General features: G+C 30.9%; 3 protein-coding genes and 1 long non-coding RNA gene across 9 annotated transcripts; 3 read left to right on the top strand and 1 right to left on the bottom strand.

The window, feature by feature from the left end:
* Window positions 1–523: 523 nt before the first annotated feature.
* On the top strand, window positions 524–1,718 carry LOC121119590 (enoyl-CoA delta isomerase 1, mitochondrial). The gene is made up of 2 exons (XM_040714290.2): window positions 524–891; window positions 956–1,718. The coding sequence occupies exons 1-2, from the start codon at window positions 699–701 to the stop codon at window positions 1,582–1,584; spliced, it is 822 nt and encodes a 273-aa protein (XP_040570224.1). The 5' UTR covers window positions 524–698; the 3' UTR covers window positions 1,585–1,718.
* Window positions 1,629–2,985, bottom strand: LOC121119589 (activating signal cointegrator 1 complex subunit 1). Its single transcript, XM_071889512.1, has 3 exons — window positions 2,485–2,985; window positions 2,069–2,372; window positions 1,629–2,016 (listed from the first exon to the last, which is right to left on the bottom strand). The coding sequence occupies exons 1-3, from the start codon at window positions 2,884–2,886 to the stop codon at window positions 1,685–1,687; spliced, it is 1,038 nt and encodes a 345-aa protein (XP_071745613.1). The 5' UTR covers window positions 2,887–2,985; the 3' UTR covers window positions 1,629–1,684.
* A 2,003-nt stretch (window positions 2,986–4,988) lies between these two features.
* On the top strand, window positions 4,989–5,495 carry LOC121119588 (uncharacterized). Its single transcript, XR_005864797.2, has 3 exons — window positions 4,989–5,128; window positions 5,190–5,251; window positions 5,304–5,495. It is a non-coding gene; the product is annotated as an uncharacterized lncRNA (long non-coding RNA).
* A 3,152-nt stretch (window positions 5,496–8,647) lies between these two features.
* Window positions 8,648–15,194, top strand: LOC121119395 (bridge-like lipid transfer protein family member 3B). Of its 6 annotated transcripts, none has more exons than XR_005864751.2 (14): window positions 8,697–8,863; window positions 8,938–9,340; window positions 9,411–9,636; window positions 9,704–9,870; window positions 9,950–10,118; window positions 10,176–10,565; window positions 10,863–10,934; window positions 11,481–11,573; window positions 11,640–11,815; window positions 11,879–12,116; window positions 12,181–13,178; window positions 13,292–13,708; window positions 13,766–14,085; window positions 14,160–15,194. XR_005864751.2 is itself a non-coding variant. In XM_071889510.1 (14 exons), the coding sequence occupies exons 1-14, from the start codon at window positions 8,820–8,822 to the stop codon at window positions 14,438–14,440; spliced, it is 3,822 nt and encodes a 1,273-aa protein (XP_071745611.1). In that variant the 5' UTR covers window positions 8,697–8,819; the 3' UTR covers window positions 14,441–15,194. The 6 variants fall into 6 exon arrangements, 4 of the variants coding, with proteins under 4 accessions (XP_040569988.1, XP_071745612.1, XP_071745611.1 ...); XM_071889510.1 differs by having other exon boundaries at window positions 13,766–13,913; XM_040714053.2 differs by having other exon boundaries at window positions 13,766–13,913; window positions 14,133–15,194.
* Window positions 15,195–16,076: the final 882 nt, after the last annotated feature.

Here is a 16,076-nt window from a genome sequence, read left to right as displayed (position 1 = left end):
TTTTTTTTAAATAGAAAGTTTATTATGAAACACTATTAGTACAATAATATATATATAAGCCAATTTCTGCAAAAGAGCGAGAGCAAATCCATTTTCTATCTAATTAACATGGTTTCAAAAATCGTTATGTAGAAATGAGGACTTTTTTTAAAAAATCAAATTTCATGTCGTTTTTGAAGCGAACAGCAAATAAAAAAAGGAAAAATGTTAATAAAATAATTTAACAAAAGTCTAAAAATTTATTTTTTTTCAAGTTGGATTGAATTGTGAATAAGCTCCATAATATTCCGTGTATAAGTGTATATTATTGTACTTAAATAATATATGCGTTTTATTATAAAATTGGGTGAAATTTAAAATATATATTATTATATGTCATTGAATTGTTAAATTTTCTATTAAAAAAAATTATTATTAAAAATGTGTAAGATATTAGTTGTTAATGTTTCAAATGAAACCATTTACTTTATAAATATTTTGCACTCCAGTCAAAATAAGCGCACGCCAAAAGATGGCATCGTCCAAATTGAGTAAATTATTTCTGAAGTATTTTTATCATTACAGTGTTCCCGGATTGTATAAATATAACTTGTTTATTAGAACCATTTTTCTAGTCCATATATTAAGAGGTGTTCATAGATCGTTGTTCATTCAATATCCATACATATCGATATTATATATATTTATATCAATTCATTATGAGATTTATAAAGTTGCATCATCATATTGTTCAGTTCAATTCGGCAAGTCACATTTTTAGGAGAAATTTTGTATTGATAACTAAAACTCCTGATAACTTGGCAATCGTACAACTCAATCGACCACCAGTCAATGCTCTAAGTCTGGACTTTATGACCAAGATTAAACATACTTTTATTGAATTAAACGAAGGTTACTAATCCTATCCAATCATAATTTTTTTTTTTTTTTAATCGCTCAAAATTTATTTATTTAGATAAGTCTATAGAAGGAATTATTCTTGGATCGTTCAGTGAGAAAATTTTTTCCTCAGGACTTGATCTCCATGAGATACAACAAGTAGAAAATGTCAATAAAATTGCTGCGGAATTCACAAACATGTCCTCAACTCTATATGGCTCAATATCTAAACCTTTTGCTGTCGCTATTTCGGGTCATGCTCCCGCAGGTGGAACTGTTCTTGCTATGTGCGCAGATTATAGAGTTGTAACTCCAAACGCTTACTTGGGACTAAACGAAGCTCGCTTAGGTATCGTAGTACCTTCATGGTTGAGTTTAATGTATCAGAATCTCATTGGTCAACGACAATCGGAATTAGCACTTATGCTAGGGACACTTTTCAACTCAAAGTATGCACTAAAACTCGGACTTGTCGATGAAATTGTAGAAGATAAGGATGAAGCCATACGTAAATGCACTGAAATTGTGAGACGTTTGATAAAAGAGCCTGAAAAAGAGGCTAGGGAATTATCTAAGATACTATCGAGGAAAAACGTGCTGTTGGAAATGAAATTAGACAGAAATGGTGAAACTATGGCATCCTTCTTTAAGCGAGACAAGGTTCAATCCAGCATAAAGAGCTATTTGAAGACTCTTAAAAAATAAGAATCGATAATCATGTTTTTAATCTAATTACGTTAATTCGGGAGTGTTGTGATATATACACATACGTACTTATATTATTATAAAAATAATCACAAAAAATTTAAAAATGAACGATATGCGAAGGCAAATAGTAATCTTTTAAAAGTTTTTTTGAATGTCCCATTTCGCTTAAATGAATTTCTTTTAATGTAACTTTGCCAAAATCTGTGCCATCAAAGTTTGCCAAGATCCTTGACGCATCAATAGATATCCTTTTTTTATTTCTGACGTCATTCGAAAAGATGAACTTGGTATTCATAACAGTCATATGAAGTTTTACATGATCAGATTCACGTGTTATTATACCCATGGTGCTAAATTTTTCCACAATCTTATCGGCAATCTCTTGAAGTTTATTGGAAGTAATTTTAGCGTAAACCACACAAGTTGAGCCTAGAAAAGAATTTAAATATTTTCGTCCAATGTTCTTTAGATTTAATTTTACTTGGATCATCATTCATGATCTGCAATCCGCCAATGGAAATAGTCAAGGATTCATTATCTAAAATAGGTTTTACAATTTCTTTAACACATTCATTAAGTGTTTGAATGGCCAACTTTAACTCTTTTTCACTAAGCAACGCCATAACTCCTATTGTAAGATGCAATAATTCTGGCTTTTGAAAGATATTAGATTGTAAATTTGATTCACTCAATGACACATCATTACAGAATTTAATAAAGGTTTCTTTAATACACTGTGTGTTTAGTGGAATTGATAGAAAATGAGTAAAGTCCATTTTAGACCTACAAGCAAAACAAAAAAAAAACCTTATTAAAAATAATGATTATTTAGGAAACCAGACATTTTATAATATGCCGTCATCATAATATACTAAAGAATGAATTGAAATCTTTCCTGGAATCTTGAACTTTAAGATGAGTTCTCCGACAGGCCGTCATGACAGCAGTCTTGGTTGGACCATGAATAATGACGTTAGTAGATGATTTATGTGTAGGAAACGTTACTTTAACATCCAAATCCGATTCAAGCTTTTGTTTGGCTATACCTTTTTTTCCGATTAAGATACCGTAGAATGGACTTGGTATATCCATTATAGCTTTATATCGATCTGGACTCAAGTATTCAAGGGACCATTCCTCTGCTTCATATTGAGTCCATTCTTCCTCTCTACCGCTCCCGTTAGAGTCAAAGAATACCTCTTCTTCTTCGCCATTGAATCCCATTGAATTACTAAGCACATTACTATGGCGATAAGTCCCACCACCAATTTTAATCAAATTAGGTCGAAGGTATTCCATTATGATAATTTGTGTACTTTTGTTCCAAGCTAGAATAAAGCAACCTGTTTTGGTGTTTATCACCAAACAGGTTGCGTTATTTTTATGACAATTTCGTGTTGGTAAACTCAAGATACTTAGAGACAAGGTAGGGCAGTCATCATTTTTTTAACTTCCCCAGGAAGATATGACGTCAAGTCGATAAATAAAAGCGCTCACTAGCTGAATAAATCATAATATAGTCAGCAGTTTCTGTTTACATGTTCATTAATAATAATTATATTTATTAATATATCATATAAATTATAATTATTAATAATATCAATAGGTGTAGGAGAAATATCCTAATATCAAATATGTGCAATAGTTTGCTAAATTATGATATTTACCCGTGTTTGAGGACCCAAAGAGGGTTCCTAAGAAAACCAGGAAGCTTTCGAAACCAATATTATTCCTTTTTCAGTAAATTAACTACTTAGGGGATAGATGTAGCCTTACAGTCGTCAATCAAGGGTGTGATAAAGATGAAAAATGTTACTCCTTGTTATTAACTCATGATAACTATTCACATATATATTTCATTCCCGTGATAAGAAGATACCTTGAATGAAGAAGGAATGGTTCATTCGCATTTGAGTTTGTCAAGAACTTATAATGGACTGGACTCCAATGGAAATTTGTTATTAAATCTGGAAGCAAATATTTGCACTCAGACTCATAAAATTTGGATATAGCTTTGGTTCATCTCACGTTCACTATATAAAGCCTTAAGGCTGCTAATAAGTAATAACAATCATCAAGAGTTTAAAAATGTTTTCAACGATATCCAATATCCTCTTTGAATAACTCTGGAAGGATGTGGACTTCTCTGTTTATTAATATATCACATATGAAATTTGTAGGTCTGTCCATGAATCGTAAATAGCTCCTGGGCCACTTCTTTATCCCCAGTCCATCCCTCCTAAAACCCACTTTACAAATAACAATAGCACTGGATTCAACAACGATCTTATTCTAATGACATGTTGTTGTTTTTCATATTTGTTAGTCCACAAAAAGAGTAACCCCTTCAACAGAAAGAAAAAAACAAGAAAAGTCAGGAATATTTTCATTCCTTAAGTAGGTCAATGTATAAAATAGGACAGGATTCTATGTAGTAAAGTATTCCCTGTTCAATACAAATGCTTTAGTTAAGTTAAGATCCAAAATTATACAAAGTGTCCACAGCAGTCATCAAGGAATGACTAGAATGGTGGAGAGGAATCGATGTCATTAGTATGTTTAGAAGACGGATGTAATTTTCGACCACGAATCTCTGGATTTCTTAGTGAATAGCCAATTGATTTTTATAATTGAGGTATTTATAGGAAGAAACACTCCATACACAACGTAAGAGCCCTTTTTCAAATTCGTATTTTTACTTTTTTCAAACTTTGTAACATACCTTTAAATATAGCAAATGAAAGTTTAAAAAAGATTTTATTTAAATTTGGGTTGTTTCTGTTAAATTTATATACTAAAACTATCTACTATAAACTATAATTATATAATAGGTAAATTTCTATTGTAAAACCTCCTTGTATACAAGATTTTATGTTATTTTCTTCCCTTTAATGTAAATATAATCAAATCTGCACCCCTTTTGACACTCGAAAATTCTGATTTTGGTAAATATAAAGCAATTTTTTCTATTGTTTGACCCATAGCCCGGCTAAGGTTGATAATTTTGGTAAGAATACAAAAGCGTGCGAGGAGAAGGGAAGAAATACTTATGTCATCATTGATTAAATAATTTACATTTTCTTCTATCAAGAGCGTTATCATTCCCGCCTTTATTATTCAATATTAATATAAAATTGGATGCTGATAGTCGATAGAAAACTGAATAAAATCCCTAAAATAATGTCGCATTCTGTCTGGATTTCTGAAAATGGAGGCCCAGGAATCTGGAAAATACTTACCGGATGAGAAGCAGATGGCTTGTCGGATTTATCGATACAAATGTACCTTTAGTACCCTGTCTAGAGTTACACGCCAATCATTATTCTCATCTCATAACAAGAGTATGGATATTCATCTATAAAATCAAGTTAACGATGAATATATCAGGTCAGACATTAACTTTGATCTCACAAAGATGGTTATTGCATGTAATATAAACATATCCATTCCTAATCATCCTACGTTCAAAAAATTTATGGAGAAATGCTCGGGTAAATTCTTCCCTTCCCGAGGAACCATCATTAATTAATGGAGGATGTTGGTAATGATGTCATTTATAGAAATACCTCCATTGTAAATTGTGAAGTTAAGATAATTTTCAGCATGTTTAGAGTCATCCACACAAAATTACGAAATGGAACTCTGAATTTTGTACCATCTAACAGTAAGTATTCATATTTTTTTAAATCTAATCATAAAATATGATTCTATTTTAGCTAAAATTATCAAGAATTATGATACACAACTCATTAAATGGCAAAAATAAGTGCTTAAAAGGTCACAACAACGGAAGTAGTAGCTTTGGATGGTTCGCAACTAGTTTGTCTGACATTAGTTTCTTCACTTAAAGACTTATATTATCATTATGTTTTCCAATATTGCATAGTCAATAAATATTACTTTTTTTATCTCGTAAGGATTAGCTATGGTTGATAAGCTCCAAGAAAAGGTGTTCAGAAAACTCATAAAAGACAAAAACAACTGCTTAAATGGTCACAACAACGGGGGTAGTTACATTAGGTGTAGCATTATAATTAGCAATTGTGCGTATCCTTCATGATAATAGTATGCTGTTGTACAAGCATATATACGGGGGGGGGCCTTTTTGGTACCCTAAATATCGCCTGACATTACTACATAATTATCTTTTATTAGTATATTTATTGTCTAAATTTTATGATTTTGACATTTACTTTCTTATTAATCGGTAGAGATATATCTATCCTATGCACAATTTTATATAGCAACTTCAACATGAAGAAAAAGGGGCGATTAAACTCCACGTCTGGCTTGTGTTTAGCAACTTAAAGTTATGCCATATTTAACTGAATTCATTTCAGAACAAGAAAATATTATTTGGATCAATCTATTATTTCAATATTCTGTATTTATAATTTATTGTTATTATTAGTTATATGATTAGAATTGTTTAATCTTGTATATTTTACATAAATGTATGATGGTTAATTTTTTATTATGTAGATTATATTTAATTTACGCCTTCTTTTTAAATATAGAACCTCGAATATATTTCAAACTCTACTTTGTCGTTTCATTAGTTATTATTCTGAGAGTATGATTAATTAAACGTCTAAGTCAACTATTCATAGTATATCTTCATTATACATTTTGCTAATAAATACTTTCGTCATACCCTCAAAAATCATAATAAATCATGCAGTTGATAATCATATCAGTATTTTAAACAATGATACCATAAGTATTTCTCATTGCACGCGTTTTCCTCTACAGAATTATCAACTTTAAATATAACTAAAGATTCCCGATTCAATTTTACGTTTCGTTTTCTTGTATAATAAAAGAGATTCGGGATAAATGGGTCAAGGTTGTCCGTCGAAAAGACTTCACACTATTCTTTCATTCTGTATTATGCTCTGATCACTTTTTTCCGGAGGACTATTTAAGCAACCAAGGATCTGTGAGAGCCATAAGGAAATTAAAATACAACAGCACTCCTACCAAATTTAATGACTGTTCAAATACTAATAATCAACACCGGGGGATAAAGCGTTGACTTTCAACTTGCCAAACTGAGGATGAGGATCATTCAGTTGATATTAATATTCTCATTATTCCAATGGAAACCAAAAATGAGATCGATTACAATCGAATAATAAGGATAGACCATACATATGCATTTCCATCTGATATTAATTTGGCGAAAATCAAATGTTATAATTTGTAATCACTATTAGAGAAAAGCCATTTCCGTGAGAAAAAAAATAGGAACTTCGTCAGGCAAAGTTGAAGGTAGCTGCAGCTACATTTAAGTTGAACGAAATTCTATAAGCAATCCGTGAGAAATGCACTTCATAGGTCCAGAATTTTTCAAAATATATAGTACTTTATATAATTTCAAGATATTTTTTATAAACCATATGATCAATCAGTTAGTAAATATAGGTTAAAAAAAATCTTATTTAAAAAGCAATAAAAGAATAAAAGTAATCATTTTATTGTCTTCAGTTTAAATAAATTACATTCATATCTTCATTCAACGGGCATTCTGCTGTACTAGAAATATATTATATAAAATCCATATAATATATGAATAAGGTTAAATCTCTAGACTAGGTATATAACAGGGCTGCAGAGTCTTCATTCATTCATTCCAATCCAGAAAGAGAATCCGGTCCCCACTTTATTAATATCAATTTCTTTGTCAATGTTTAATTCCATTAATTAATTCATTTGTTTAATAAACGCAAATATATATAATGCCGACTAGATCTATTCCTTGACCTTAATATAAAAGTCATCCCTCAAGACTCAAGGATTCAAGTCTTTTTATATATTTTTCCTGAGTTACTCTATCTCTCAGACCTGGAGTCGAATGATTTCTCCTTTGCATGATAATATTTATCTTAATTAATAAATGCTTTGTGATTCAAACTCAAAAAGTAGCATTACCTGACCTCCTGGTTTAAAGCTTTACATTACTAATACTCGGTATACTCCATATTTAGCTTTACTTTCAACTATCAGAGCCTTACAATAATTTTTATAGGACTCTGACTCCAATCATAATTTAATAATACAACTAAATTCAAGTTCAATTCTGAGTCGCGGGTCCCTGGTTAAGGCAATGTATATTTAGTCATTATAAATAATATTTTATCTTTAGTGCTAACAACTATGTGGATATTCCTTGTTAGTGCATTGCCTTAATCCCAGTTTGTTATTGGGTGCTGATTTGAGTGGCTATGGATGATTTGAAATTGATAGGCCGATAAATAATTCCACCGTAAAAAATATTGGGTGTGATTTTCTCAATTATTACTTAACATAATCCTTCTTACACATTAAAATTAAATTAATAACGGTATATAATTATAGAAGTAGAAAATCATCTTTAATTTATGGGATGATTATTCTATAGGTACACAGAAATAGGAAGATAATAAATTCTACATGCTACATCCTCCGAGTGATAAAGAACATAGTTTCTATGCTCTTTTATGATAGAAGAGTCAATAAATTCTGATTCATTATTCAACTATCTATCCTATATTGTATCCAAGGTTATTAATCTTGTATTTATCATACTATTAAATATTTTACTTCGTGACTAGTTTTTACTCCTCTAGCTATAGCTTGTGTAATAATTAATATATTATAATTTCATCATGGTGCTCAAGGTTGAGTGATACGTAGGATCAAGAACTGCAGTTGAGTTCTAGCTAAGAGAATCCTGAAATTAATAATAATTAATACATATAGCTAACTGGTCGAATATAAATAATAAATATTTCTAATATCATAATAATACATTAGTTACGTCCGCACTAACATAATAATATAATAAAAGGGAAAATAATGATGTAATTGTGTTATATTTAGTTATATCAAATTTGTTTTTCTATTATATAGCTTCATTGGACCAAGTGTTAGAATGTTACATGAACTTGCGCGACGTATATCTATGTTGATATTCATCATCTTTTCGTAGCATGTAGTTTATAAATTATAATAATACAAACTAAAAGGATCCCTACACTAGGACATTTAGCAGCTGTTGTCTATTTTTCTCTTTTCCCCCGTACTCTATGCCTGTAAATAAATATATATGTATAAATATATACTATATATAATTTTATTTAGAGATATAATAAAAAGTCATATTTCTCTCTCCCAGATTTCTTGTACATATTTTTCTAAGATTACCTTTCGTTTGCTACCCTCCCCCTTCTTATGATCGTCATTCATGAAAAATGACAAGTTTGCTTAAGAATCAAATTTTGAAGCATTTGAGCAAGTAAGTAGTAAAGATTATTGATGGATGAATCCGGGACATCATCAAAAGGGTAACTTTGATTCTTTTGATCCTAGATTTGCCAAGAATTTGTCTCCAGACCAAGTGAATTTATCTGCGCTCAAAGGAGAAGGGGAACTAAAGAATCTTGAACTCAATGAAGAAGTCTTGACGGATCTCCTTGAATTGCCAAGTTGGTTAAAATTGACAGAAGCAACTTGTAATCGCGTTACTGTTCGTATTCAGTGGACCAAACTCAAAAGCGTTCCCATACACCTCTCTCTAGATGAAGTCAGAGTTCAGGTTCAGACATGTGAAGAACTTAGAAGGTCGCAAGGTGGAAACTCAACAACACAGCATCTTCCACACTCAGCGACTGGTCCCTATGGATTTGCCGATAAAGTTGTTGACGGAATGACACTCACGGTGAACTCTGTGATCTTAACTCTCAATAGTAAAGTGTTTCAGGCTTCATTCAATGTAACATGAAGAGATTCGAATTTACAAGAAAATTTCGGACTTACATAAATCTCTTTACTTTTCTTTATAGATTTCTAGAATCATGGTAGAGTCCAAGTCACCCCAGTGGAACCAGGCAGATTTAAGGAGCACTAGATTAAAAGATGCTCTCAAAAAAGAACTTCTAATTTTTAAAGAGCTGTCTTGGACAACGATAAAGATTGAGGCTAAATCAACCGTTAACGAGGAACTTACTCCTTTAAGGCTAATCACTAACTTAGCTAAATGTAGAATCACTATTAAGAAAAGATTGTCAGGTATTAATATTATTTTGCTAAATCAAGACTAAACATGTGATCCTTTCCTTTTTTTAAATTTCCATAGACTGTTCTGTTCTCGGATGTCGTTTGGTACTCATACTTGATGATTTATTATGGGTACTTACAGATGATCAACTTCAGGCTGCCTTACATTTTGCTGATTCAATATCTGGACTTATCAAAAGAGCCACAGAAGAAACTCAAAAAGCAAAAGGTGCCCGTAAACTAGAGGTACTACCAATAATAATAATAAAACGACTTTCAAATTCAAGTTTAGTGACTCTTCATTTGTGTATATTTTACCTTTTAGAATCTATCTGGATCTTGTGAAAAAGTTTTCAAAGAAAAAACGTCGAAAAGGAAAACAGCGGACAATAGCTTTACCTGTCAACACTTTGCAGCACATGATGTAATTGAAACATCATATCATATCTACTTGGGTCAAATTGACTTACATCTCTGTGATGACCCAGGAGGAAGTGAGAGCACCACACTATCTAGACTTTTTCATTTTTATTATTAATTCTTTTTTTTAGATGGGCGTTCAAGTCATCCCTCATTGAAAGATGGAGGAGCATTTCAAATTACATTGTCAAAGCTCCAAGTGGATTTCTACCCGTATCATTTATCCACTATGGGCAGATCCTCTTGGATCAGATATCAAAAATCGATCCACTACTCATGGTTAGAAACTAGTTTACAACAATTTAAGTCTGAACTAACAGAAACACTTTCATCCTCTCAATATCATCGCCATATTTCTAAGTCCGTTGGGGATGAGGACAATGAGCATTCTGTTCATCACAATATCTTAAGCAAGTATGACAAGTTGATGACAGCGAATTTGATCATAAGACTTTCAAACTTTTCCTTTTGGAAAGTGACAACCTCTAAGGGGAAAATAATTCCAAAGGAATTCATTAAAAGTAAGACTCTACTCACTCACTAAATAAATGATCTTCCCAAAAAGATTCACTGAATCTCAAATTTATTTATCATTATGTGACATTAAGGAAATAAAATACTACAGGACTGTAGATATAAAAATATTTCTTCCGACACCTCTGAAATAATAGGATGATACTATAATATCATTTTATTTTTAAAGCCATCATGATTTGACCAACAATTTTTTAATTCATATTTTTTAATTTTTATTGAAAAAGCTTCTAGAACACATACTTAACTTTAACTTTTTATTCTCTAAAAAATTGTGTACAAAGCTACCAACAAACCATATTTATCCTGCAATCCTAGAGATCGTCGCAATAACATCTACTTACATCCACAAAAAGGTTTGAGTGTGGAGATAAACGTTTTAAAAAAATATATAATTTAAATGCATGATTACTGTTTAATTTAGATGGCATGAACAAATTATGTACACATGTTGTGTACAGTTTGCATTTTGTATAATACTCCCTTATTTAATTACTATACTGAATATTTTATTTAACATCTTTACATTTGTGTTATCATTTCATTTTGATTTAGCGCCTAAAATTATTTATTATGTATTTAGGAATAATATATATGTGGGCATTTTAACTTCATAATGTGCCACAGAATCCTAATCAATGATTAATTTTTATGAAAAAAAATCAAAAATTACCATTTTAATATATCAAACATCAAAAGAATATTCAAAAATTATATTATATTTATTAATTCTTCATTTCAAATGCTTCTTCTCATTATATCTAAAATTACGTAGCTAAAATTACTACTACAAAAGTCATTTTCTGAAAACAAGATTATTTGTGACTTAATGTTTGCATGTTTCTTTAATAGATAGTAGATTTATCTGCTATACAGGACAATAAAATTATGATTAAATTTAGGTGATGATGCCCGCTGTTCATTCAAAGACGAAATGCCAGTACTTCATTTAGAGTACAGTCAATTTTATTATCCAGGGGATGATGACTTTCCACGTGAGTAGATCCTATAGAAGATAATTAATTAATATAAGTGAACTTAATTCTAAATTGTTTGTTTAGTTCCACCACCTAAGATGTACTCATTCGTGAATCCTATTCAAGTTTACTTAGACCCCTTGACGTGCTTATGGCTCAATGCATTCACTTTAAATCTGCAGCAATCTGTCAAATCATTGTCTACGGAAAGTCCTGAGCCACCTTATTTGGATGTCAAAATTGAGGCCATACTACTCAAGGTAATTTTAGTTATTTTTACTTCCTTTTTCCATGCAATTCATTTCTCCAAATCAAAATTACAGATTATTTATGAGGATTTGCAAGAATATAGTGATCAACCTGAGCGTCCTCGATCCCTTGAAATTCAAGTTTCTCGCGTATTAGCGGCAAATTATAGAAGCTCAGAAACTGGAACTATATCAGAGTTGAATAAAACTTTGAAAATATTTTCATCTTCTGATTTGTTTAACTCTTTTAAATTCCCTAACGAAGAATCCGACTTGAATGTCATTTGTCAAAAATTTTATGAAGTTTCAAATGGTAATTTGGCTCATTAATTAACTATTATCTTATTAACATATGTATACTATTATCATTATTTTAGATACTGATCTGAAAACTATTACTGCAAACTTATATTCTGGAGGTATATTTAGAAAAGATCTCCTTTGGAATCGCTCAAAAGATGTCTGGTATGTTACTCTAGATCCACTTTGGGCAGATTTTAAAGGTAGATACACAACTCCTCTAGTCAATGCTTTTCCAGTAACCTTATGGCTCTATAAAGAACCCAAAGAGTTGCCGAATGACTCAAAAGAAGCTAAAATGCACATTATCGCTCAAGTTCATAAACTAGTCACATTGCAACTTAACCACTATCAGTTGTTGTTTTTACAAAGAATGTCAGAAACTCTAAGTGAAATAACTATATTTTTAACACATGATTTAATGCGAATATTAGGAGAAGATGATCAAGGAAGTATGTGTCTTGGAGTTGATATTCCTCAGGCAGATGTATCCTTTCTAATAAAATCACTTAATGAGCATGATAGAATGAAAAGAAATGATTCTTCAAGTATACAATCAATCCTATCCGTTGAAAAATCTCAATCTCCCATAATCGATCCTTTAACTCAAGGAAACTCTACAAACAACGTTTCTCTTAATAGTACATTATTAAACTCCGCTACAATCACAGATACTTTGAGCGATTCTATTAAAAGTAGCTCAAAACTGATGTCTTCCGCCTCAAAGAAAATGGTCAACGGTCAACTCAAGGCAAGAAGCAAACTAACTCATAGTTTAACCAATATCAAAGCATCTTTAGACTCTTCTTTTAGAGGGTCAACTGCTCAATTATCTTTACGAGGTGAAGATGATACACTTTCAATTCGAAGTGAGGGTAGTTCTGATTCAGAATCTTTTATTGTCAACAACCAACATCAGGGATGTGAAAAGGAGTGTATTGAAAACACTCTTTTTGATTTAAACCCCCAAGTTTCTGGAGGTATAGAAGCTGCAATAGAAATAACAGAGTCATACAAGGAGGGTCCAATCACTGAAAATGCAAAAAAAGAACATTTAAATCTAGATGATGTGAAGGTAAAACTACTGTGCTACTGAATTTTTTAATTAACGTTTTGTAGCACCTTTTTTTTTTTTAACTTTATTATTAGTATAGTTACAGATAATATTAATACATATACTTTTAATAGATATCAATTGCCACGTTTCACTTGGAAGGGATTGAATTAGCTAACCAGTCAAATGGTCCCCACTCCATTGTGAAACTGAAAGCTACTAGTTTGAGGGGAGAAGAGTGCTTTAATACTACTCTAAGCGAATTTCAAGAAAAGTTTAATTCTGCGAGTAAAGATTGGAACCTTAAGGAAAAAAGCAATAAAGATTCTTGGTGCACGAAACTTCGGTTTACCTCAAATTCTCCAACTGATATATCGAATATTTTAGAATTGAGCCCTGACGTGACACTTACTGATAAAATCCGTCATTGTAAAGATAATTATATAGAAATTGAGGCTCAAAATCTTCCTCTATCTTTTCATACCTCAATTCTTACTGGAATGGTAGATCTATTCGAAGATGAAATTATTCCTGTACCAATTCCGATGAATGTAAGTTTTTATTCAACAACTTATTCATTTTAATCGTTATTGTTTATGTTAATACAGATTAACATCGACAATGTTTCATTCCATTTATCGGATGATCAACCTCCAAATAACTCAACATCACCTGGTACCGTACCAGTGGATCTCAATATATCTTCTTTGTCTATAGCAAGAGACAAGACGGGTGTATTTTCAATCACGTCATCAAGTAAGTAGCTGATTTGTTTATGCAATGATTGGATTGAAAAGATACGATATGATTTATACCCTTTCGAAATCATGTTCACGTTTATCAGTCCTAAAGTATATGACTCTCTGATGACTGTGGAATTAATAAGGCCTTAGACTACAGACAGATACGGAGTCTACAACTCTATAATGTATGTCATTTTCAATTGATTCTTATTTATCCATACTTTATTTTCAGATAATAATAATAACAATAATGATTCAGGTGCAATAGCTACAAGTTTGAATTCTAATGAAACTCGAAGAGCAACTCTCCTTGAAGTAGAAAACGACAATCTTCGAGCAAGCTTATCACTATGTCAATTTGAAGTTTTGAGCTTAAAAGCTAAACTTCAAGAGCAAGAAATCCGAAATAAACGATACTCTGAAACTTTAAAGAAAGTTACTATTTTGGAGAAAGAAAATGAATCCATGAAACTAACATTACAGTATCTTCAGCAAGAATTAATAAAATCTGGGAAAAAGCCATTTCCTTCTTCCACCTAAGCTTTATACTTAATAGTCATTAAATTTTTTTTTTTTAAATTATGTAGATCTAATGATTATTATTATAGAACATTCATTCCGATCTCTTCAATTTGAAACAAGATAGACCAAAAATAAGTCTGGAATATTATGTGTATATTAGTGTAAAAATATGATGCAGTTAGAGTCTAACGTTTTGAGACTAATCCCTCATCAAATAATGTATTTATCTAAGTATGCACTTCATAATAAATTGATAGAGACTATAAAAATTCTACTTACAACTTCTTACTTTCAATTATACACAAAACATATTTCTATATTCCTTCAATTAATTGAACAACTTATTTCAACTATCATTCATTTATAATCTGCTGAGTTTACTTAGTATATATTGATAATAATGCAAAAATTTTAAGGCACAAGTTCGCCGTATAAATATTATATTTTTTAGATTATGTATTCACATTTTTTTGGTCCTTCTTAAAGTCATCTCTAATATTTAAATAAAAAAAAGTCTGACTGAATCTATGTCAGATGTTTATTTTTTTTTTTTTTTTCGTGTGTGTTTGTTAAAGTGGTAATAAGAAGGTCTTCCAAGATAAATCTTATTATTGTTACTTAATTAATTATTATTAGTAGTATTTTTCCGTTATTAATGAAATCTTTATTTTGATTAACGTGTGATTTAAATTATATTTCTAGGAAATATTAATATATTGGCCTTCATTAATTTTATTAATATTCAAATAAACATTTAGAGTTTCTTTCTAAATTATTATTTTTATTTCTTACTCATAATATCAATTATTACTTAACAACAAAAATATTGGATGAAATTAAAAGCCAATCAGTTTATAATGTTGGACAGTGGTTCTCAAACTGTGGTACACGTACGATTGGACTGTACAATGCTTAATGTATATGAGCTCTCCTATCAATTAGTTAAGCCTCCAATATTGTATATTAAGTTTGATAATAATGATGGTACTTGGAGATCTTGATATTTAACTGGATGACACATACTGTAAAAAGTTTGATAATCACTGATGTAGGATATATACGGAAACAAAATTAGTTGAGTTGATCCTCCTTTACTCAATTTTTGGAGCTAACTATTGACGGTGTATAATTTGTATTTAAGTTGTTAGCATATTCAGCTCCAGGCATTACTCGAACAATGTCTTTGATTGCTGGTAGCAGCAACTCATTGGCAATGGAGTGATGTTTCTTTGCTTTGACGATTCTGAGAGGCACCAAATGTGAAGCTTCAATGGCTGCCCTATTTTACTGCCAAAATCCAGCCTGTTTTTTTTTACACCATCAGCTTTGTTCTTAAAATACTGAACATCTGTGTCTGCAAAGTTAGGATGCTTAACATCAAAATGGGGTTTCATTTTTTTTTGGGCTTCATCGATGGACCAAAAAAAATTTAAAATCCAAAAAAACGAATTATTGTTATAACGGGAAAAGAGAGAAAATATGAATTAAAAAAGGGGAATTATGAAGAAGACGGCGGAGTTAATCTTAGTATGTATCTTCAATCTTCCTTATGGTTGAAGAAGGAACATGGCAAGTTAGCAATGACAATAAATAAATCACAGGGTCAAACATTTGAAAAAATTGTTTTATATCTACCAATATCAGTATTTTTACA

The sequence above is a fragment of the Lepeophtheirus salmonis genome, chromosome 6 (assembly GCF_016086655.4).
Source record: "Lepeophtheirus salmonis chromosome 6, UVic_Lsal_1.4, whole genome shotgun sequence".
NCBI lineage: Eukaryota > Metazoa > Arthropoda > Copepoda > Siphonostomatoida > Caligidae > Lepeophtheirus > Lepeophtheirus salmonis.
Note: the sequence above shows the minus strand (reverse complement) of the source record. Positions and strands in the feature narration are given on the sequence as shown.